Genomic DNA, 24953 nt, shown 5'->3' with positions numbered 1-24953 from the left:
GTCAAAGTTTGTGCCATTGTCAGTGATTATGTTGTGCGGGACCCCGAATCTGGAGATGATGTCTTTGCCAAATTTGATGGCCGTAAGGGCGTCGAGCTTCTTGATGGGCTTGGCTTCAATCCACTTGGTGAACTTGTCGACTGCCACCAACAGATGAGTGAATCCCCCTTGGTCTGTTCTGAATGGACCGACTGTATCTAATCCCCACACTGCGAACGACCAAACAAGAGGGATTGTTTTCAACGCAGATGTTGGTTTGTGGGACTTGTTCGAATAGAACTGACAGCCTTCGCATCGGTCGACCATATCCTTTGCCATTTCATTCGCGTGCAACCAGAAGAAGCCAGCTCTGAATGCTTTGGCGACGATTGTGTTGGGGAACGTCGCATGGGAAACAAAAATTTCCTACGCGCACGAAGACCTATCATGGTGATGTCCATCTACGAGAGGGGATGAGTGATCTACGTACCCTTGTAGATCGTACAGCAGAAGCGTTAGTGAACGCGGTTGATGTAGTGGAACGTCCTCACGTCCCTCGATCCGCCCCGCGAACAATCCCGCGATCAGTCCCACGATCTAGTACCGAACGGACGGCACCTCCGCATTCAGCACACATACAGCTCGACGATGATCTCGGCCTTCTTGATCCAGCAAGAGAGACGGAGAGGTAGAAGAGTTCTCCGGCAGCGTGACGGCGCTCCGGAGGTTGGTGATGACCTTGTCTCAGCAGGGCTCCGCCCGAGCTCCGCAGAAACGCGATCTAGAGGAAAAACCGTGGAGGTATGTGGTCGGGCTGCCGTGGAAAAGTCGTCTCAAATCAGCCCTAAAACCTCCGTATATATAGGTGGGAGGGAGGGGAGGAGGCAGCCTCAAAACCTAAAGGTTTGGCCGAAATTGGAGGTGGAGGAGTCCTACTCCAATCCTACTTGGAGTAGGATTCCACCTTCCCACTTGGAAACTCTTTCCACCTTGTGTTTTTTCCTTCTCAAACCTTATGGGCCTTAGTGGGAACTTATTCCAGCCCACTAGGGGCTGGTTTATCTCTTCCCATAGCCCATGAGACCCCTTGGGGCGTGACACCCCTCCCGATGGTCCCCGGCACCCCTCCCGGCACTCCCGGTACACTACCGATGAGCCCGAAACTTTTCCGGTAATGCACGAAAACCTTCCGGTAACCAAATGAGGTCATCCTATATATCAATCTTCGTTTCCGGACCATTCCGGAAACCCTCGTGACGTCCGTGATCTCATCCGGGACTCCGAACAACATTCGGTAACCAACCATATAACTCAAATACGCATAAAACAACGTCGAACCTTAAGTGTGCAGACCCTGCGGGTTCGAGAACTATGTAGACATGACCCGAGAGACTCCTCGGTCAATATCCAATAGCGGGACCTGGATGCCCATATTGGATCCTACATATTCTACGAAGATCTTATCGTTTGAACCTCAGTGCCAAGGATTCATATAATCCCGTATGTCATTCCCTTTGTCCTTCGGTATGTTACTTGCCCGAGATTCGATCGTTAGTATCCGCATACCTATTTCAATCTCGTTTACCGGCAAGTCTCTTTACTCGTTCCGTAATACAAGATCCCGCAACTTACATTAAGTTACATTGCTTGCAAGGCTTGTGTGTGATGTTGTATTACCGAGTGGGCCCCGAGATACCTCTCCGTCACACGGAGTGACAAATCCCAGTCTCGATCTATACTAACTCAACGAACACCTTCGGAGATACCTGTAGAGCATCTTTATAGTCACCCAGTTACGTTGCGACGTTTGATACACACAAAGCATTCCTCCGGTGTCCGTGAGTTATATGATCTCATGGTCATAGGAACAAATACTTGACACGCAGAAAACAGTAGCAACAAAATGACACGATCAACATGCTACGTCTATTAGTTTGGGTCTAGTCCATCACATGATTCTCCTAATGATGTGATCCCGTTATCAAGTGACAACACTTGCCTATGGCCAGGAAACCTTGACCATCTTTGATCAACGAGCTAGTCAACTAGAGGCTTACTAGGGACAGTGTTTTGTCTATGTATCCACACAAGTATTGTGTTTCCAATCAATACAATTATAGCATGGATAATAAACGATTATCATGAACTAAGAAATATAATAATAACTAATTTATTATTGCCTCTAGGGCATATTTCCAACAGTCTCCCACTTGCACTAGAGTCAATAATCTAGTTCACATCACCATGTGATTCCAACGAATCCAACACCCATATAGTTATGGGGTCTGATCACGTCTTGCTCGTGAGAGAGGTTTTAGTCAACGGTTCTGAAACTTTCAGATTCGTGTGTTCTTTCCAAATCTTTATGTCATCTTATAGATGCTGCTACTACGTGCTATTCGGAAATGCTCCAAATATCTACTCTACTATACGAATCCGTTTCACTACTCATAGTTATCCGGATTAGTGTCAAAGCTTGCATTGACGTAACCCTTTACGACAAACTCTTTAACCACCTGCATAATCGAGAAAAATTCCTTAGTCCATTAGTTACTAAGGATAAATTTCGACCGCTGCTAGTGATTCAATCATGGATCACTCTCTGTACCTCTCAACATACTTTGAGTCAAGGCACACTTCAGGTGCGGTACACAGCATGGCATACTTTAGATTCTACGGCTAAGGCATAGAAGACGACCTTCGTCTATTCTCTTTATTCTGCCGTGGTCGGGTTTTGAGTCTTACTCAAATTCACACCTCACAACGCAACCAAGAACTCCTTCTTTGCTGGTCTATTTTGAACTCTTTCAAAAACTTGTCAAGGCATGCATCTTGTTGAAACTTCTATTAAGCGCTTTCGATCTATCTCCATAGATCTTTGATGCTCAACGTTCAAGTAGCGTAATCCAGGTACTCCTTTGAAAACTTCTTTCAAACAACCTTGTATGCTTTACAGAAATTCTACATTACTTCTGATCCACAATATGTCAACCACATATACCTATCAGAAATTCTATAGTGCTCCCACTCACTTCTTTGGAAATACAAGTTTCTCATAAACCTTGTACAAACCCAAAATCTTTGATCATCTCATCAAAGTGTATATTCCAACTCCGAGATGCTTGCACCAGTCCATTGAAGGATCACTGGAGCTTGCATACTTGCTAGTATCTTTAGGATTAACAAAACCTTCTGGTTGTATCACATACAATGTTTGCTCAAGGAAACCGTCGAGAAAACAATGTTTTGACATCCTACGTGCAATATTTCATAAATAATGCATCAACAACTAACATAATTCTAACAGACTTTTAGCATCGCTACGAGTGAGAAAGTCTCATCATAGTCAACTGTTTGATCTTATCGAAAACATCTTTGCGACAAGTCGAGCTTTTCTTAATAGTGACTTATCACCATCATCGTCTGTCTTCCTTTAAAACCCATCTTTACTCAATAGTCCTATGACCATCAAGTAATTCTTCCAAAGTCTACACTTTGTTTTCATCCATGGATCCTCTCTCGGATTTCATGGCTTCCAGCCATTTGTCGGAATCTGGGCCCACCATCGCTTTCTCCATAACTCGTAGGTTCACTGTTGCTCAACAACATGACCTCCAAGACAGGGTTACCGTACTACTCTGCAGCAGTACGCGACCTTGTCGACCTACGAGGTTTGTAGTAACTTTATTCGAAGCTCAATGATCACCATCATCAGCTTCCACTTCAATTGGTGTAGGCGCCACAGGAACAACTTCCTGCGCCCTGCTACACACTGGTTGAAGTGATGGTTCAATAACCTCATCAAGTTCTACTACCCTCCCACTCAATTCTTTCGAGAGAAACCTTTCCTCGAGAAAGGATACGTTTCTAGAAACAAACTATTTGCTTTCGGATCTGAGATAGGAGATGTACCCAACTGTTTTGGATACCCTATGAAGAAGCATTTATCCGCTTTGGGTTCGAGCTTATCAGACTGAAACTTTTTCACACAAGTGTCGAAACCCCAAACTTTCAAGAAACGACAGTTTAGATTTCTCTAAACCTCAGTCTATACTGTGTCATCTCAACGGAAATATGCGGTGCCCTATTTAAAGTGAGTGCGGTTGTCTCTAATGCATAACCCATAAACGATAGTGGTAATTCGATAAGAGACATCATAGTATGCACCATACCAAATAGTGCGTGGCTATGACGTTCAGACACATCATCACACTATGATGTTCCAGGTGGCATGAACTGCGAAACAATTTCCACATTGTCTTAACTGCGTACCAAAACTCGTAACTCAGATATTCATTTCTATGATCATATCGTAGACAGTTTATCCTCTTGTTACGACGAACTTCACTCTGAAACGGATTTGAACTTTTCAACATTTCAGACTTGTGATTCATTAAGTAAATACTCCCGTATCTACTCAAATCATCAGTGAAGTAAGAACATAATGATATCCACTGCGTGCCTCAGTACCCATTGGACTGCATACATCAAAATGTATCACTTCCAACAAGTTACTATCTTAATTTCATCTCAATGAAAACAAGGCCTTGCTCATGTGGTATGGTTTGCATGTCACTAGTGATTCGAAATCAGGTGAGTACAAAGATCCATCAGCATGGAGCCTCTTCATGCAATTTATACTAACATGACTCAAGCGGCAGTGCCACATGTAAGTGGTACTATCATCATTAACTCGTATCTTTTTGGCACCAATATTATGAACATGTGTAACACTACGATCGAGATTCAATAAACCATTGAAGGTGATTATTCAAGAAAATAGAGTAACCATTATTCTCCTTAAATGAATAATCGTATTGCAATAAACACGATCCAATCATGTTCATGCTTAACGCAAGCACCAAATAACAATTATTTAGGTTTAACACCAATCCCGATGGTAGAGGGAGCGTGCGACGTTTGATCATATCAACCTTGGAAACACTTCCAACACGTATCGTCACCTCGCCTTTAGCTAGTCTCCGTTTATGCCGTAGCTTTCATTTCGTGTTACTAATCACTTAGCAACCGAACCGGTATCCAATACCCTCATGCTGCTAGGAGTACTAGTAAAGTACACATCAACATCATGTATATCAAATACACTTCTTTCGACTTTTGCCAGCCTTCTTATCTACCAAGTATCTTGAGTTGCTCCGCCTCAGTGATTGTTCCACTCATTACAGAAGCACTTAGTCTCGGGTTTGGGTTTAATCTTGGGTCTCTTCATTAGTGCAGCAATTGTTTTGCCGTTTCACGAAGTATCCCTTCTAGCCCTTGCCTTTCTTGAAACTTAGTGGTTTTACAAACCATCAACTATTGATGCTCCTTCTTGATTTCTACTTTCGCAGTGTCAAACATCGCGAATCGCTCAAGGATCATTGTATGTATCCTTGATATGTTATAGTTCATCATGAAGCTCTCACAGCTTGGTGGCAGTGACTTTGGAGAACTATCACTATCTCATCTGGAAGATTAACTCCCACTTGATTCAAGCGATTGTCGTACTCAGACAATCTGAGCACACGCTCAACGATTGAGCCTTTCTCCTTTACTTTGTGGACAAAGAATCTTGTCGGAGGTCTCGTACCTCTTAACAAGGGCACAAGCATGAAATCACAATTTCATCTCTTTAGAACATCACTTATGTTCCGTGACGTTTTACAACGTTTTCGGCGCCTTGCTTCTAAGCCATTAAGTATTTTGCACTGAACTATCGTGTAGTCATCAGAAACGTGTATGTCGGATGTTCATAGCATCCACAGACGACGCTCGAGGTGCAGCACACCGAGTGGTGCATTAAGGACATAATCCTTCTGCGTAGCAACGAGGACAATCCTCGGTTTTACAGACCCAGTCTGCAAAGTTTTGCTACTATCAATTTTCAACTAAATTTTCTCTAGGAACATGTAAAAACAGTAGAGCTATAGTGCAAGCTACATCGTAATTCGCAAAGACCATCAGACTATGTTCATGACAATTAGTTCAATTAATCATATTACTTAAGAACTCCCACTCAAAAAGTACATCTCTCTAGTCATTTGAGTGGTACATGATCCAAATCCACTATCTCAAGTCCGATCATCACGTGAGTCGAGAATAGTTTCAGTGGTAAGCATCTCTATGCTAATCATATCAACTATACGATTCATGCTCGACCTTTCGGTCTCATGTGTTCCGAGGCCATGTCTGCACAAGCTAGGCTCGTCAAGCTTAACCCGAGTGTTCCGCGTGCGCAACTGTTTTGCACCCGTTGTATGTGAACGTTGAGTCTATCACACCCGATCATCACGTGGTGTCTCGAAACGACGAACTGTAGCAACGGTGCACAGTCGGGGAGAACACAATTTCGTCTTGAAATTTTAGTGAGAGATCACCTCATAATGCTACCGTCGTTCTAAGCAAAATAAGGTGCATAAAAGGATTAACATCACATGCAATTCATAAGTGACATGATATGGCCATCATCACGTGCTTCTTGATCTCCATCACCAAAGCACCGGCACGATCTTCTTGTCACCGGCGTCACACCGTGATCTCCATCATCATGATCTCCATCAACGTGTCGCCATCGGGGTTGTCGTGCTACTCATGCTATTACTACTAAAGCTACATCCTAGCAAAATAGTAAACGCATCTGCAAGCACAAACGTTAGTTATAAAGACAACCCTATGGCTCCTGCCGGTTGCCGTACCATCGACGTGCAAGTCGATATTTCTATTACAACATGATCATCTCATACATCCAATATATCACATCACATCGTTGGCCATATCACATCACAATCATACCCTGCAAAAACAAGTTAGACGTCCTCTAATTTTGTTGTTTGCATGTTTTCCGTGGTGACCATGGGTATCTAGTAGGATCGCATCTTACTTACGCAAACACCACAACGGAGATATATGAGTTGCTATTTAACCTCATCCAAGGACCTCCTCGGTCAAATCCGATTCAACTAAAGTTGGAGAAACCGACACTTGCCAGTCATCTTTGAGCAAAGGGGGTTACTCGTAACGATGAAACCAGTCTCTCGTAAGCGTACGAGTAATGTCGGTCCAAGCCGCTTCAATCCAACAATACCGCGGAATCAAGAAAAGACTAAGGAGGGCAGCAAAACGCACATCACCGCCCACAAAAACTTTTGTGTTCTACTCGAGAAGACATCTACGCATGAACCTAGCTCATGATGCCACTGTTGGGGAACGTCGCATGGGAAACAAAAATTTCCTACGCGCACGAAGACCTATCATGGTGATGTCCATCTACGAGAGGGGATGAGTGATCTACGTACCCTTGTAGATCGTACAGCAGAAGCGTTAGTGAACGCGGTTGATGTAGTGGAACGTCCTCACGTCCCTCGATCCGCCCCGCGAACAATCCCGCGATCAGTCCCACGATCTAGTACCGAACGGACGGCACCTCCGCATTCAGCACACATACAGCTCGACGATGATCTCGGCCTTCTTGATCCAGCAAGAGAGACGGAGAGGTAGAAGAGTTCTCCGGCAGCGTGACGGCGCTCCGGAGGTTGGTGATGACCTTGTCTCAGCAGGGCTCCGCCCGAGCTCCGCAGAAACGCGATCTAGAGGAAAAACCGTGGAGGTATGTGGTCGGGCTGCCGTGGAAAAGTCGTCTCAAATCAGCCCTAAAACCTCCGTATATATAGGTGGGAGGGAGGGGAGGAGGCAGCCTCAAAACCTAAAGGTTTGGCCGAAATTGGAGGTGGAGGAGTCCTACTCCAATCCTACTTGGAGTAGGATTCCACCTTCCCACTTGGAAACTCTTTCCACCTTGTGTTTTTTCCTTCTCAAACCTTATGGGCCTTAGTGGGAACTTATTCCAGCCCACTAGGGGCTGGTTTATCTCTTCCCATAGCCCATGAGACCCCTTGGGGCGTGACACCCCTCCCGATGGTCCCCGGCACCCCTCCCGGCACTCCCGGTACACTACCGATGAGCCCGAAACTTTTCCGGTAATGCACGAAAACCTTCCGGTAACCAAATGAGGTCATCCTATATATCAATCTTCGTTTCCGGACCATTCCGGAAACCCTCGTGACGTCCGTGATCTCATCCGGGACTCCGAACAACATTCGGTAACCAACCATATAACTCAAATACGCATAAAACAACGTCGAACCTTAAGTGTGCAGACCCTGCGGGTTCGAGAACTATGTAGACATGACCCGAGAGACTCCTCGGTCAATATCCAATAGCGGGACCTGGATGCCCATATTGGATCCTACATATTCTACGAAGATCTTATCGTTTGAACCTCAGTGCCAAGGATTCATATAATCCCGTATGTCATTCCCTTTGTCCTTCGGTATGTTACTTGCCCGAGATTCGATCGTTAGTATCCGCATACCTATTTCAATCTCGTTTACCGGCAAGTCTCTTTACTCGTTCCGTAATACAAGATCCCGCAACTTACATTAAGTTACATTGCTTGCAAGGCTTGTGTGTGATGTTGTATTACCGAGTGGGCCCCGAGATACCTCTCCGTCACACGGAGTGACAAATCCCAGTCTCGATCTATACTAACTCAACGAACACCTTCGGAGATACCTGTAGAGCATCTTTATAGTCACCCAGTTACGTTGCGACGTTTGATACACACAAAGCATTCCTCCGGTGTCCGTGAGTTATATGATCTCATGGTCATAGGAACAAATACTTGACACGCAGAAAACAGTAGCAACAAAATGACACGATCAACATGCTACGTCTATTAGTTTGGGTCTAGTCCATCACATGATTCTCCTAATGATGTGATCCCGTTATCAAGTGACAACACTTGCCTATGGCCAGGAAACCTTGACCATCTTTGATCAACGAGCTAGTCAACTAGAGGCTTACTAGGGACAGTGTTTTGTCTATGTATCCACACAAGTATTGTGTTTCCAATCAATACAATTATAGCATGGATAATAAACGATTATCATGAACTAAGAAATATAATAATAACTAATTTATTATTGCCTCTAGGGCACATTTCCAACAGATTGCTCTTGAGGAGGCATGATGGCCGCAAGTTCCCGAGTGAATTTATTCCAGGATTAACTGTCCCTCCTCAGGGGAGATGCATCGCTGAAGGACTCCTGAAACACTTTCCTTGTACAGCTGGCCATCAATGACGGTGAAGGACTTCGACCTGCTGACGATCTGCCTCGCTTGGACTTCGTCCTCTGGTAATTCTTGTCTCAGGATGTATGCAATGAACGGCACAGTCCAATCGGGGATGATAGCAAGAATCTCCATGATCAAATCAACCACAGCGGGGACCTCGACTTCAGTCGGATCTGTTGAGCTCTTCGGTTGTACCGGTTCCTCTGTAAAGGGGTCTTCTTTCACCGAAGGGAGATGTAGGTGCTCGAGGCAGACATCACTCGGGACTGGTCTCCAAGTGGATCCGAGTTTTGCCAACTCATCAGCTGCTTGGTTCTTCAGTCACGGAACATGGTGAAGTTCCAGACCTTCAATCTTCTTCTCGAGCTTCCTTACTGCGTTGCAGTATGCAGACATGGTGGGGTTCCTGACATCCCACTCCTTCATCACTTGATTAACCACCAAATCTGAATCGCCATAGACCATCAGGCGACGGACGCCGAGTGTGATGGCCATGCGCAAGCCGTAAAGGAGAGCTTCATACTCTGCCTCATTGTTGGAGGAATCGAAATGTATCTACAACACATACTTAAGCTTATCACCTTTCGGCGATATGATCACTACGCCAGCGCCGGAGCCATTCAGCATCTTGGACCCGTCGAAGAACATAGTCCAACGAGCCGTGTAGATGTGAGTCGGTTGCTGTTGTTCTACCATTCTGCTATGAAGTCAGCCAGGGCTTGGGACTTTATAGCCTTCTTGGCTTCAAACATGATGTCGCAGTATAACATCTCCATAGCCCACTTCGCCACTCGGCCTGATGCGTCTCGATTGTGGAGGATTTCCGACAACGGAGCATCAGAAACGACAGACACCGAGTGGTCTTGGAAATAGTAAGCCACCTTCTTTGCAGTCATGTAGATCCCATAAATAACCTTTTGATAATGGGGATACCTCTGCTTGGAAGGAGTCAGGACTTCGGAGACATAATATACTGGCCGCTGAACCTTGTACGCTTTGCCTTCTTCTTCACGTTCGACTGTAAGAACAGCGCTGACGACTTGATTTGTAGCCGCGATGTACAGAAGAAGGGGTTCTTTACTGAGCGGGGCAGTAAGAACCGGCTGGGTGGAAAGCATGGCTTTGAGGTCGTCGAATGCAATCTGGGCTTCGTCTGTCCACTCGAAGGTATCTGATTTCTTCATGAGTCGGTACAGAGGTAATGCCTTCTCGCCGAGTGGAGCGATAAACCTGCTCAAAGCCGCTAGGAAACCTGTGAGCCTTTGAACATCATGTATTCTAACCGGCCGCTCCATTCGGGCGATGGTCCTGATCTTTTCGGGGTTGACATCGATTCCTCGTTCGGAAACAAAGAAACCGAGTAACTTTCCGCTGGGAACACCGAATGAACACTTGGCAGGGTTGAGCTTGATATCGTACCTACGAAGGTTGGCGAATGTTTCTGCCAAGTGAGTCAGCAGGTCGGAACCTTTGCGTGACTTGACTACGATATCGTACATATATGCCTCCACATTTCGACCGATCTGGTCAAGGAGGCATTTCTGGATCATGCGCATAAAAGTTGCTCCTGCATTCTTCAAACCGAATGGCATAGTGATGTAGCAGAAACACCCGAATGGGGTCATGAAGGTTGTTTTTATTTCATCGGGACCATACAGACGGATCTGATGATAGACCGAATAGGCATCAAGGAATGATAAACGCTCGCAACCCGCAGTCGAATCGACAATTTGATCAATGCGGGGGAGCGAGAAATGATCTTTCGGGCAGACCTTATTGAGATGCTTGAAGTCGATGCACATATGGAGGGACTTGTCCTTCTTGGGCACCATGACAACATTGGCGAGCCACTCGGAGTGGTGTACCTCACGAATGAAGTTGGCTACCAAAAGTTTAGCCACCTCCTCTCCGATTGCCTTCCTTTTGTGCCCGGCGGACCGACGCAGGCATTCTCGGACGGGCCGAGCGGTAGGATCCACATGCAGTCGGTGCTCACCCAACTCCCTGGGTACACCTGGCATGTCAGCGAGCTTCCATGCGAAAATTTCCCAGTTCTCACGGAGGAATTGGATGAGCTCGGCTTCCTAATTTGGATCAAGGGTGGTGGAGATGTTCGTCGGGGCGGCGGTGTCATCCGTCGGGTGGATGCTGACTTTCTTCGTGTCGCCCGCCAACTGGAATGCGGACTCCGAAGCTGGCTTCTTCGAACACATCAAGTCAGCGGGGTCGGCCGTCTTCTTGTACTCATCTAGCTCGAGGATAGCCATCTGCTGATCGGCAATCCGCGACCCCTGCTGCAGACACTCTTCGGCCCGTTGCCGATTGCCTGTGATGGTGATCACACCTTTGGGACCTGGCATCTTCAGCTTCAAATACACGTAACATGGACGGGCCATGAAACGTGCATACGCCGGACGGCCCAGAATCGCATGGTATGCACTCTGGAAGTCCACCACCTCGAATGTCAACTTTTCCTTGCGGAAGTTCTTGTCGGAGCCGAAAACGACGTCTAACGCGATCTGACCGAGTGACTTGGCCTTTCGTCCTGGGACGACTCCGTGTAACTGCATGCTGCTCTCGCTAAGTTTGGACATCGGAATGCCCATCCCCTTGAGAGTGTCAGCGTACATGATGTTCAAGCCGCTGCCGCCATCCATGAGGACTTTGCGCAGTCGAACTCCTTCCACCACCGGGTCGACTACCAGAGCCTACCTCCCCGGGGTGGGTACGTGTGCTGGATGATCCGACTGATCAAAGGTGATCGCAGTCTGAGACCATTTGAGGAACGTGGGGTTGGTCGGGGTGGCCATGTTCACCTCCCTGTTCACCAGCTTCAGTCGACTCTTGCTTTCCACGTCAGCAAAAATCATTAATGTTGCGTGGACTTGGGGGAACGGATCCTCCTTGTCCTCATCATCCTGCTCGTTGTCCTTTTCACTCGGCTGCCCTTCGCCGAACCCTTGGATCAGGAGGCGACATTGCCGAGTGGTGTGCTTCGGGAATATGGCGTTGCCTTCTTCATCCATCTTCGTGTGGATCAGACATGGTTGATCCAGGATGGAGTTCCCTAACTGCTTCTTCTTGGGGGTATACTGAGCTTTCCCCTTGCCCTTGAACTTGGCATTTGTAACGGCAGCTGCCTCTGCCTACGGAGTGGACGGAGCTTTCTGCTTTTGCTTCCGATTGTTGTTCCCATCTCCGTCGGCGACTGCCTTGTGCTTGCCGCTACGTATGCGGTCTTCTTCTTCGCCATTTGCATAGCGTGTGGCTATCTCCATCATCTTGCTCATGGAGATGTCGCCTGTCCGACCGAACTTCAGGTACAGATCTCTGTACTGCACGCCTGCCTTGAATGCGCAGACTGCTTGATGCTCAGTGACGTTCTCCACCGTGTGGTAGAGGGTCGTCCAGCGCTGGTTGAAATCGCGCAGGGGCTCATTCTGCTTCTGGATGCAGTGCTGGAGCTCCACGAGACCTGCAGGGCGTTTGCACGTGCCCTCGAAGGTCCTGATGAACACTCGGGACAGATCTGCCCAGCTGTAGATGCTTGATGGAGCCAACTGATTCAGCCACGCTCGTGCCGAGCCATCGAGCATCAGGGGGAGATGTTTCATGGCGACCTGGTCATCTCCGCCACCGATCTGGACCGGCACTCGGTAGTCGTCCAGCCACGTTTCTGGCTTGGATTCTCCTGTGAACTTGGTGATCCCCGTCGCCAATCGGAAGTTGGGAGGGATGTCAGCTGAACGGATGGCCCGACTGAAGCACTCAGGGCCAGAGACGACGGTCCTGCTTCCACTCGGACGGTCTCTATCGTGACCATCACGGTGGGCTCGACTCCTGTCGACCTTCCTCTGGGCGATGTACCCTCTTGCGTCGGGTCTTGGATCATACGTATCACCGACTGAACGCCGATCATCATGATGTCGGGGCCCGTAAGGCCCACCCCGCGGAGAGGTGCGTGAACGGCGACGATCTTCGGGATTCGTGGAACGGTTGCCCCCTCTGCGTCGCTGATGAGAGTGGGGGCTATAAACCGACCGATGCGTGTTCGCGTGAACAGAACTGTTGTGGATCCTGTTGTGCGACTGGGAGACCGCCGAATTCTGCTGTTGCGCCGTGTGCAAAAGGGCACGGATCTGCTCGATTCCTCTACCAGCCTCTGAATCAGTCGGTTGGAGGGAATCGGCTATCTTGGCAGCGGCAGCCAGGTTGAGGACGGGTGTACGGAACACCTCGACGTTGCTTTGACGAGTGCGTCGACTGGCAGAACGGTGGTGTTGACGGCGAGCGCCAGACGATTCGCCGACCTCGTGCTCGTTCCGGACAGTCCGGTGGGGACTTTCATGGGCATTTGCCATGAGAACTTCGGCTGCAGGCCCGCGACCTGAGTACTCGGAAGGCAACTCAGTTGGAACTGAGTCCAAGCACTGGGACGGTGACGCGACCACAACCGACTCGAGGACCGTCACTTGAGAGGACGCGTTCTGGCGCGCCTGGGCGTGTCGCACCCAACGCTGGAGCCGCGAACGGCGGGACCGCTTGTTGCGGCGCGTGACGGGGGCGAAGGTCGACACCGGGGCCGACTGCTGGAGAAGAAGAACGTCGTGGGAACCGGCACGGAAGTGCGTAGCCCCGCGACTGGGGAGCGCCTTGACGTCGAGGGACGCTGTGATAGCCTGGCTTATTAGGGATGATAGACTACTTATATCAATAAGGAATTCCTTCTTTTCCGGGAGCCCATTCGGACAGAACTCCCAGGTTAAGCGTGCTCGGCTTGGAGTAGTTCTAGGATGGGTGACCGATCGGGAAGTTGTTCCCGGGTGCGCATGAGTGAGGACAAAGTGCGCAGAAAAGACTAGTATTGATATGTGGGGACAGTCTAGATCCCGCCAGGAGTAACGACCGCCGGCGGGTGGCGTTACAAGTTTGGTATCAGAGCCGACCCTCGCGGTTACACGGATGTTTGCGGACAGGTGCGCAGTCATGTTGTTCATGACGTTTGTGACCCGTCGTGGCACACGGCATGGTACATGTACTGGACTGGATGCACAGAGGTTTGTGCCAAGAGGGAACGTTCCTGTGACCCGACGAGGACGTCGGTTCCTCTGAGTGGCGGTGTATGTGATAGCCTGGCTTATTAGGGATGATAGACTACACATATCAATAAGGAATTCCTTCTTTTTCGGGAGCCCATTCGGACAGAACTCCCAGGTTAAGCGTGCTCGGCTTGGAGTAGTTCTAGGATGGGTGGCCGACCGGGAAGTTGTTCCCGGGTGCGCATGAGTGAGGACAAAGTGCGCAGAAAAGACTAGTATTGATATGTCCCGCCAGGAGTAACGACCGCTGCACCAGTGGGAAAGGGCGGCTTATATAGAGTGCGCTGCCCCTTAAATGCTAATAATGGTGTATGAAAACGTACGACCGTTGCCCTCCCGGAAGGTAACGTACGACCGTTGCCCTCCCGGAAGGTTACGATGTACAGATTGGAATTCAGTCGGTACGATAGATACGCTCCGAATGCTCGGCACCGACTGGATGATGGGGGGTCCTTAGTTCAGTCGGAACTGTCTAAGGGTCTTGCCCTCTGTGAAGGGTAGTCCTTGGGGGGACCTATAGGGCAGGCCTATGACCCTACCCTGGGACTATAACCCCGTCAGGCACTGTTGGAAAAAGTGCCAAAAAAGTCCCAAAAAGTCCCTCCCAAAGGGACTTCTTCCTTTAGTCCCAAATACCTCCTTTTAGTCCCTAAAAGTCCCTCGTGTTTCTTTCACATGGGACTAAAAGGGACTTTTTTTAGTCCCTACACCAAAAAGTCCCTGGAAAGAAACACCCCCTTAGTCAAATATGCACATTGTTTTACATGTTTAATTATAGTATGTCTAAAATGTAAATGTTGGTTTGTATGAAATCCGACATGTTTGAACGAATTTCATCTGATTAGATTAATTAATTGTTGAAACGTATGCGAATGTTTTTTTAGCAGAGTACAATCGAAGTCGCTCACATACACGAGCATACACTCATCTCAATGAACGCACGCACGCAAACCCTACCCCTATGAGCATCTTCGAGAGACTAAGCCGGCACATCATCTTGAGATTGACGAAGTCTCCTCCCACTGAAAGCACATCGCCGGAAGACCTGGAATAAATCCAGGAAAATGCAAGCACCAACGTCAAGTGTGGAACTTGAACTCTGATGGGCAGGGGATACCACAGTGCTCCTAACCATCCAACCACGGGTTGGTTTTGCAACGTATGCGAACGTTATTAGATAAACATCAATGTCTTCTCTGGAGCAAATTTGTCGACTACCTCGTCGGCGAAAAGAGCCTGCAAGCACTAATTAAGAATTTAAGATCTTCCCGTGTCCGTCATTTTCGCGCCATCATTCCCTCATGGCGAAGGCAAAGGAGGGATCACTTGCGATCGAAGCAGAATCTCCACTGGAGAAGGTGAATAAAACATTGGAGGGAAATCACAGATAGATCCGGTCCCATTCTCGTCTCCTGAAAGAAGAAAAAAGGTTTGGCACGCACCCGGCGACGAGCCGACGGCGATCTCTTCTAGATTTTCGTCCGAGTAAACTAAACTGCTAATCGGACTGCAGTGATGACGCTAATAATGATAGTATAGCAACTAATCAATCTATCTTCAATTAGTTCAGGTTGGTTTCAGTGGTCGCCGTGAGCAGCATTTCAAGTTCAGTGTCCAGCACCTTTCCAAAAAAGTCGAGTGCCTAGCTAGCGGCTAGCAGCGAGATCCCGGCGAGAGCGACAGCGAGCCCGCCCCCACGCCGAGCGCGCCATTCCCGCGAGCTGTTGATGTTGATGATCTGGTTAAACCGGGGGCGGGTGGATGAAACGGACGCGTAAACCTGCTTTGCTTTCCTTTCCTTTTTATGGCGGTGAATGCCTGCCCGATTGGACGCAGGGTGGATTGGAAATTGGAAGGAGGAGCCAACAGCCTCCCACTAATCACGCTGCTATGTTCACGTCCTTCTTTTCGAACAAAAACAAGGAAAGGAGATCACGCCGGTTGGTTCGTGCGTGCGTGCGTGCACCAGCGATTTCCCATCGGAGTGCGACGGTTTTCCCTTTTCAAAAGCAGTGTGCGACATGTGCAACCGACAGCGCGCACGGGCACGGCGCACCAGTCGGAACCTCAGGAGCGGCTGCTGCTGGTTTGTGCGTGGTACCGTGCAGGGGACTCCGCTCGCTTTGATCCGTACGTACGGTGGAGACCGGTTGGTGGTGGTGGCAGCGGCATGTGGCATGTGGAGTCAACGTACGCAACGCACAATCAGGCCCGTCACTCTGCACCGCAGCTCACGGATCGCTGGGTGGCAGCGACGTGGTTACCGGAAAGCGGGGCATGGGGCGGCTGCTTCGCGGCCGTTGCCGGCTAGCTTGACCCCTTGCCACCGCCGGCGGATCGACGCACGCCGCGCGCGCACGCCGCGCCACCGTCGGGCGTGGTCTGGCGACGCTGGGCGCACGCGGACACGCCACATCGTCTGACCTGTGTGGACGGTTGACTCCAGCTCTGCCGGAGCCCCGCGGGCGACGGTGGAGTCCGACACCGTGACACGCCGAAACCGTTCACAGCGCACGCCGACACGCCCGATGCCGATGCGGCCCCACGTATTCTCCCACCTGTCTGTCTCCGCCTATATACACCTACCATGCCCCCCCATTCACAAACCCCAGAGCCGCACGTACGTACACCCTCCTGTACGACGCTCGCACTAGCTGCGCCTGCGCTGCTCGCACGACGGTCTCACTGGTTCTCACTGATCATCGCTAACCTTGCTGTATGGAGGACGCCATGTCGTACTCGTACCTGGCGCAGCCACCTCCGTCGTCGTTCCTCTCGCCCGCCTACTACGCCGACGCCGTCCTCGCACGCGCTCTGCACTTCTCCTCCGTGCCCGAGTACCAGTACGACTACTCCCCCGCAGTGTCATCTCCATCCTTCGCCTCCGCGCCCTCCACGTCGTGCCTCCTTGCGGACTTCTCATGCGGCGCCGGCGGCAGCAGCTGGTTCGCCTCCACGGCCGCGCAGCCGACGGGGTCGCTCGCCTGCGACTCCGCACTGGTCGCGTCGAACGCGGCGCCGCGGCCGCCGTCCACGCCCGTGGCCGCCAAGAGGCGGGCGGGCGTGAGGCCCAACGCCGGGCGCGCCGGGAAGCGTCGGGCGCGGGCGTCGAAGCGCGCGCCGACCACGTACATCAGCACCGACCCCGCCAACTTCCGGCTCATGGTGCAGCACGTCACCGGCGACCAGGCCGAGCCCGGCGCGGCAGACGGCGCCCTCCTGCACGCGTCGCCGTACGACGCGTACTCCGCCGCCCTGCTCCTGGACTGCCACCCTTTCGACGGCGCGTTCGAGGAATCGCTGAGGCTGCCGTCCGATGTCGACGCGGCGGCGCTCCATCGCCACCACCAACAGCAGCAACAGCCGTGCTTCCCGACGCTGGACTCGTGGGGCGTCATGTGCGAGAGCAGCCAGTTGATCTAGCCAGGAAACAACATCTTGATAGAAGAATCGGAGATTGCCCATGCTGGAATCGTCGAATCGGAACGCTGCAGACGACACAAGAACCTAAGCAGATAGTTCACCAGGACGCAGCACAGACTCAACACCACTCATTATCTCAGTTCTCTGACAAGACTAGCTAGGACTAAAGTAAGCATAGCACCACGAATTAGGGACTGTTTGGATGGTTACCAAAGTGTACCTTGTCAATTTGGGTCACGAGACTCATGACGCCTTTGTTTGGATGAAGTCTTCTTTACCAAAACCTCAACCAATATTTTGGCAACTGACATCTTGATAGGGAAATCTTAGACACGAAACAAACAGACCTTAGAGCATCTTACAAGTAAAACCATGCAATCTAACGACCATGGACGCGTCTCGGCACGTCCGCTGACACTGACCGAACACGCCTTATGCGTTGGCTTTCACATCTGTCTCCCTTATATTCAAAACCTCAAAACCATGCAACGCATGCAAAATACGATAAACACACAACTCATCAGATCAATATTTCATCACCGGACAAAACCAACATAGTTCATCGGAGTTCAACGACGGACAGTGAAATCCATACTAAAAACTACTTAAACATAGATTAAATATAAACATAACGGGGAAGGACGGAGAACAGGCCCGGCCCTAAGGGGGGCGGCCGCCCCGGGCCTCCAACAATTCAGGGGGCCCTCCGCAGGTGTATCTATGTAACGCTTAAGCTACCTAGGCCGTGGCTTAGCAAAGTAATCATCCGTGGATGCAGGCGAACATAGTGATTCTTTCTATTTCATCACCTAGCAATCCCCAGATCCTATGCCGTCTAGTTCGCTAATAAACACGCCATTACACTCCTTTCTCTCTTGTAATTTTCCTTCCTAATCGACCGCAGTTCGCCGTCTCATCTATGCCGATCTCTACTCCTGAGAGTCCCGAGCACAAGATGCAGTCAGTACTCATACACAGTGACGCTTTCTTTGCCGCCATCAGACGTTGCCATGCACAGAAGCATCGTCGATTCGCCTAGCACTAGTTGCTAGAGACAAACACGAGTCCACATCGTGGTGTAGGCTCATCGCTGAACCCTCGAGTCCATCTCAGGTATTATACTATTCCCTAATCCCTACTTCCTATAAGATTAGTACTAAATTAAGTAATTTCTCCTTTGCATATACTGCTACCGATCAGTCTTTGATGCCATTATTTATTTATTTCAAGCATGGTGGAAAAAGATACAATATGTGGATGAGTTGATATATGAGAGATGCGCTTTGATAAAATTATGCTTCACTGATTCAAAATGGTGAATTGGCGATTTTGCGGAGGAAGAGGACCAAATTGATGGGGATTCTGAATATTAACAAGAGGAAAATGTTGACATCAATATAGGTGATAAAAATGCAAGTGGCCATGATAGTTCAATTATTTCAGCAGGTACACATGCACAATCTGCTAGTGTTGATGAACATTCTGTTTTGCTTCTTTTTTTTGGTTCTGAATTAAATTATAAATTCACTATGTGATTTTCAAGCATGTCACAAGAAGTTGTTTTCTACCCTAATGTCTCTATTGTTTATCATCTTATTTACATGCATATAATTGTTGCATCCGCTGAAAGAAGTTTTGAGAAGATATAATTATCGAATAACTATTTGAGACAATAACTAAGATAGTTTAAATGGTTTGGCAACGTCTTGAGAAAAAATATTGGATTAGATTGACATCGACCCCATGATAAGTAACTTTCCATCAAGGATTTTTTTAAGGTAATATATATAATTATTTCATATGTATACTGTTTCTGATGGATTTAAATGTTTATCCGTAACACGTCACATATGCTAAGGGCCCCTAGTTTTGGTTTTGCCCCGGGCCCCCAAAATGTCAGGACCGGCCCTGACGGAGAAAATCACCATTTCCTCGTCGGCCCCTCTCGAGGCAATGATTCTGACAATGAGTACTAATGGTACGAACGAGGGACAAAGCTTAGCTACGGCGCAAGTGTATCACTCGGATTTAGCGTATTCGGGCCCCTCTCGGAGAGGTAAAGACCGTACGTCTCGTGCCCGAGGGTTTGTGTTTTCTCTGGGGGTGTATGATTATGATTGGTGCTAAACCGTTGTCCAGGAGCTCGAGGGTGGTTTATATAGAGCACACCCGGACCCATTGAGCATCATTACAAGGGAGAAATAATGCCATTATGACGTGTAGGATCCGAAGTATGTCTAGAGAGGGGTAATTAGAGTACTTGACCAAATAAAACTTAGCATTTTTCCAATTTTAGTTGTGGACCAGTTTTAGCAATTGTAACTAGTCAAGTACACCCTACACATGCAAATCTAAGAGTATTGCAGCGGGAAGTAGTGACATGCAAATGTAAGTAGAGGGTAGGGAAAGGAAGATCAGACGCAAAGGTTGACACGGCGATTTTTTTCATGGTTCCGATAGATGGTGATATCGTCCGTCCACGTTAGTGAATACTTCCACTCATGGAGGGTAACGGAGAAGCAACCATGTCAATTCCACAATGACTTACGTCCACGAAGGACTAGTCTCACTCGGGGTAGATCTTCACGAAGTAGGCGATCTCCTTGCCCGTACAAACTTCTTGATTCAACTCCACAACACGAACTAGGAGGCTCCCAAGCGACACCTAACCAATCTAGGAGGCACCATCCTCCAAAAGGTAATAGATGCGGTAGAACGATGAACTCCTTGCTCTTGTGCTTCAAAAGATAGTCTCCTCCTCACTCAATCACTTTCTTACAGATTTGGCATGGGTAGAAGAGATTGATTGGGTGGAAAGCAACTTGGGGAGGCTAGAAATTAAGTTTCAAATGGATGGATTGGAATATCATCATCTCAACACATGAGTAGGTGGCTCTCTCCAAAAAAAATGGATATGGCAAGTTTGTGTGTGTTCTTAGTGCTTCCTCTATGAATGAGAGGTGGTGGACGGCTATATCTAAGCATCTCCAAAAATTCAACCGTTACAACATTATTGCCCAACTCGGTGACACCGACATGAATCTCGGTGGTACCGAGTTGCACTAAATGTGGCAACTTTCGAATTCTCGGTGAGACCGATATGAGAATCCCGGTGGTATCGATATGGTGACCTCAGGCGGTTTCCAAATCTCGATAAGACCGATTTCAAAACTCGGAAATTCCGATTCTTGAAATCGACAAACCGAAAAGTTGGTCACCGATTTTCGGTGGGACCAAAGTGAAAGTTGGTGGTACTGTGAGATTAGGGTTTGACAAAGGTTCCGTCTCTGGAAACTCGGTAGGGCCGAAATGGAATTTTTGGTGGCACCGATTTTTTATGTATAGGCTTTGGGCGGAGATTTTGTGAGAGAATTGCAGAGTATTTTTGGTGGCTATCTCGAAGCACTTGAGCAACCAATTCATCATATATACCTCACCCCATTTTAATAGTATTGGCTCTCCTATGGACTAAAATGTGATTTCTCACAAATATAAAAATGTAGAGTCCTCTTGCTTAAAGCTAGACCAATCCTATTCCTTTCCTTGCATCAAGGGGTTTCTCCTCACAATCCTTTAGCCAATGGATCTTTGAACTTTTCTAAAATATACTTGAATAGAATCATTAGTTCAATGATACGTATGTTGTTATTAATTACCAAAACCACCTTGGGGAGCAATTGTGCTTTCAATCTCCCCCTTTTTGGTAATTGATGACAACATATAGATCAAAGCTTCGACAAAAGAAATAATCAATGATTATCATTGTTGCTTTGAGAAGTATGTGAAAATCAAGAGCTCCCGCTAAATTTGTGCATTATTTTAAATTTGTGTTTGAATGCAAATGCACGATTGATTAGCATCATGGATCACTCTTCCATGTCACATACATCTTGGTGGTGCACATAAAAGATATGAATGAATAATAATGCACATAACACCAAACAATGAGTGAGTGATCATCATGTAGATAGCTCAAAGGTATAACATAGTAGCATCAACAATCAAAGTATATGATCAAACACGAAAGTTCAAGTCATCCAAAAAATGTTTGTAAATCCATAAGAGCAATAAAAGCAACTCTCTCTCTCTCTCTCTCTCTCTCAGCCCGAAGTGATCTATACATTTCTCCCCCTTTGGCAATAAGTTATCAAAAAGTTCAAAGGTCTAGAACTAAACGTCGCTCTGGGCACGATCTCCTCCGGAAGAAGTTGATACAGTCGATAGGAGAGCGTCGGCGAAGGCTTCAATGGATGTCCTCTGGAGTGGAGGTATTGACAGTGAGAGCTAGTGGAGCTGAAAGAGGTGAAGAAGCTAAAGGCACTAATGCTTGAACTGATGAAGTTAGTCTTGCTTCCGGCATTGCCAAAATGTTGGAAATATGCCCTAGAGGCAATAATAAATTGGTTATTATTATATTTCCATGTTCATGATAATCGTTTATTATCCATGCTAGAATTGTATTGTTTGGAAACTCAAATACATGTGTGGATACATAGACAACACATTGTCCCTAGTGAGCCTCTAAAAGACTAGCTCGTTGATCAAAGATGGTCAAGTTGAAAAGACCTCGATGACGCCTAGAGGGGGGGGGGTGAATAGGCTATTTAAAAACTTCTTCGGATTTGGCTTGAAACTAATGCGGAAATAAACTAAGAATGTACTTGTCAAGCACAAATCCTAAATGCACTAGGCACTGCAACGTGTATCAACAACACGATCTACCAAGATGGACACAATACAGTTACTAACAAGCACAAGCAAGTTACACAAACTTACTTGAGCTATATCACACGACAAGTAGGTGAACAACACAAGATACTAGATCACACTATATCACACGATATATCAAGGGCTGCAAGTATGAACGTGTGGATATAGAGGGTATGCTTGAATGATTAATCTTGTACAAGAAATAGCCAACACAATATAATGAGCACAAACAATATGCAATGTATGTATGCTCAAGTAACACAAGCAAACCACAAGTAAGGAGTTAGGGTTAAGGATAACCAAGGTCACTGAGACGAAGATGTATCCCGATGTTCACTTCCTTGAAGGGAAGCTAGTCACCGTTAGAGAGGTGGATGTTACCACGAAGGCACACCAACGCCACGAAGGCTCACCATATTCTCCCTTTGAGATAACACCACGAAGGTGTTTCTCAACCACTAGTGGTAAGCCTTTGAGGTGGCTTCCAAACCCTCACAAACTTTTCCGGGGGGTAATCACACGGATTGATTCCTCTCCGAGGAACTCCTACCGCCTAGGAGTCTCCAACATCCAAGAGTAACAAGATCACGGGGAATGCTCAAAACTTGCTCAAATCTCAAATAGCTTGGGTTGAAAGGAGGAGAGGGAGACGATCTATCTTTTGATTGGAACAACTCTCAAAGGGGCTCACAAATGCTCTTGGGATCTAAGATTTGGTGTGAGCAAATGTGTGTGAGGTAGAAGTGTGTTCTTATGAGGATAAGGCTGTATTAGGCAACCCTCTCACGAAGTGGGAGGGGGGTATTTATAGTGTGGAGAGAAAAACAGCCGTTGGGGACACTTTAAGTCACACAGGGTCCGGACGTCCGACAGTTTCCGGAAGTCCGGGCATCCGCGAGGGGTCGGACGTCCGACAGGGGTAGGTCGTCCGAGGCCTGTAGATACCACTTCAAATACTATGAATTGAACAGTGACCGGACGTCCGGAGAAGGCCGGAAATCCGAGTTATTCGACTCAACTTCTTCTGGTGGGAGGTTCCGGATTTCCGAAAGGGGACGGATGTCCGGGCCTCGGACGTCCGGAGGAAGCCGGAAATCCGAGTTATAGAGCTTATGTTCTTCTGGTGCAGGGATCCGGATTTCCGAAGCTGGTCGGACGTCCGGCGCTCGGATGTCCGGAGGGAGCCGGAAATCCGAGTTATAGAGCTTATGTTCTTCTGGTGCAGGGCTCCGGATTTCCGAAGCTGGTCGGACGTCGGCGCTCGGATGTCCGGAGGGAGCCGGAAATCCGAGTTATAGAACTCAAGTTTCTGTGGTGCATAGTTTCAGATTTCCGAAGCTGGTCGGACGTCCGGAGGAGGCCGGAAGTCCGGGCCTCGGACGTCCGGAGGAGTCCGGATGTCCGGGCCTCGGAAGTCCGGAGGAGGCCGGATGTTCGAGGCACTGGTCTTGTTTTCAGATAACAGCAGAGCAGTGGAGATGTAGTTTGAGCAGAACAGTGGAGATGTAGTTTGAGCAAGTTCATCGCAAAACCTGTGATCCCCTCTTAATAGTGCGGGATCCCTAAAGACTCAAGAATCATGAAAGGGAAACTGATGATCCATACTTGAGTGTATAGTTTTATTCGCTGATCATCACTCCGCACAACTAACGTCAAAGGAACTGATACCTTTGAGTTAGCCCTTTCACTTGAGCTTGATGTTGTTGTTCCTTCTTGGCTCAAGTTGAAAGTAAGACATGATGAAGTCTTCAAGTAGCTCTCCCATACACAATGTGGAAAGCCTGGCTTATGTATTCATCTTCATTTGTCCACCATGTGGACATCCACAACAATCAAGCATGTAGTGCTCAGGAATGCTTATCTTGATCTTGTCCTTGTTAGCACATGAGGTTGTCCTTATCAACACATGATTATTGACAATAGTTTCAATGATATATTCGTGTTGATCCACTTGAACTTGCACACCACAATCTTGATGACGATCACCACTTGACATCATCCTTCAAAGGTTGTATGAGATCTTCCTTTTGACGCAAGCCCAATGGAAGCACACCTAACCCCCACATAGGAGTCTCACAAAGACCATGGGTTAGTACACAAACACGTAATGGACAGTGCTTACCATACCATGGGATCACTTGATCCCTCTCGGTACATTTTATACGCTTTGTGTGTTGATCATCTTGATTTACTCTTTGTCTGAGATCTTGATCAACCTAGTGTCTCTATGACCATTCTTTGGATAATACCTTGAATAGCATCTTGGTCATCATATAAACTCCTTGAACCCAACAGATGGACTTCAAGAAGTGCCTATGGACAAATCCTATAAATATAACTTAAGGCAACCATTAGTCCATAGGAATTGTCATCAATTACCAAAACCACATATGGAGATATATGCTCTAACACAAGTTTCCTGGCCATAGACATGAGTTTCCATTTGATAACGGGATCAAATAATAAGGAGAATGATGTGATGGACAAGACCCAAACTATGAACGTAGCATATGATCGTGTCAGTTTATTGCTATTGTTTTCTGCATGTCAAGTATCTGGTCCTATGACCATGATATCATGCAAATCACTAACACCGGAGGAGTGCCTTGT

General features: G+C 47.9%; 1 protein-coding gene across 1 annotated transcript; it reads left to right on the top strand.

Moving 5' to 3' along the window:
• The first annotated feature begins 16769 nt into the window (after positions 1-16769).
• LOC123429423 (calmodulin-binding protein 25-like) lies at positions 16770-17937 on the top strand. The gene has a single exon (XM_045113457.1). It carries the CDS (start codon positions 16929-16931, stop codon positions 17631-17633), a length of 705 nt encoding a protein of 234 aa, XP_044969392.1. The 5' UTR covers positions 16770-16928; the 3' UTR covers positions 17634-17937.
• The last annotated feature ends 7016 nt before the right edge of the window (positions 17938-24953 follow it).

This window comes from Hordeum vulgare, chromosome 2H (genome assembly GCF_904849725.1).
Source record: "Hordeum vulgare subsp. vulgare chromosome 2H, MorexV3_pseudomolecules_assembly, whole genome shotgun sequence".
In the NCBI taxonomy this organism is placed as follows: domain Eukaryota; kingdom Viridiplantae; phylum Streptophyta; class Magnoliopsida; order Poales; family Poaceae; genus Hordeum; species Hordeum vulgare.
Note: the sequence above shows the minus strand (reverse complement) of the source record. Positions and strands in the feature narration are given on the sequence as shown.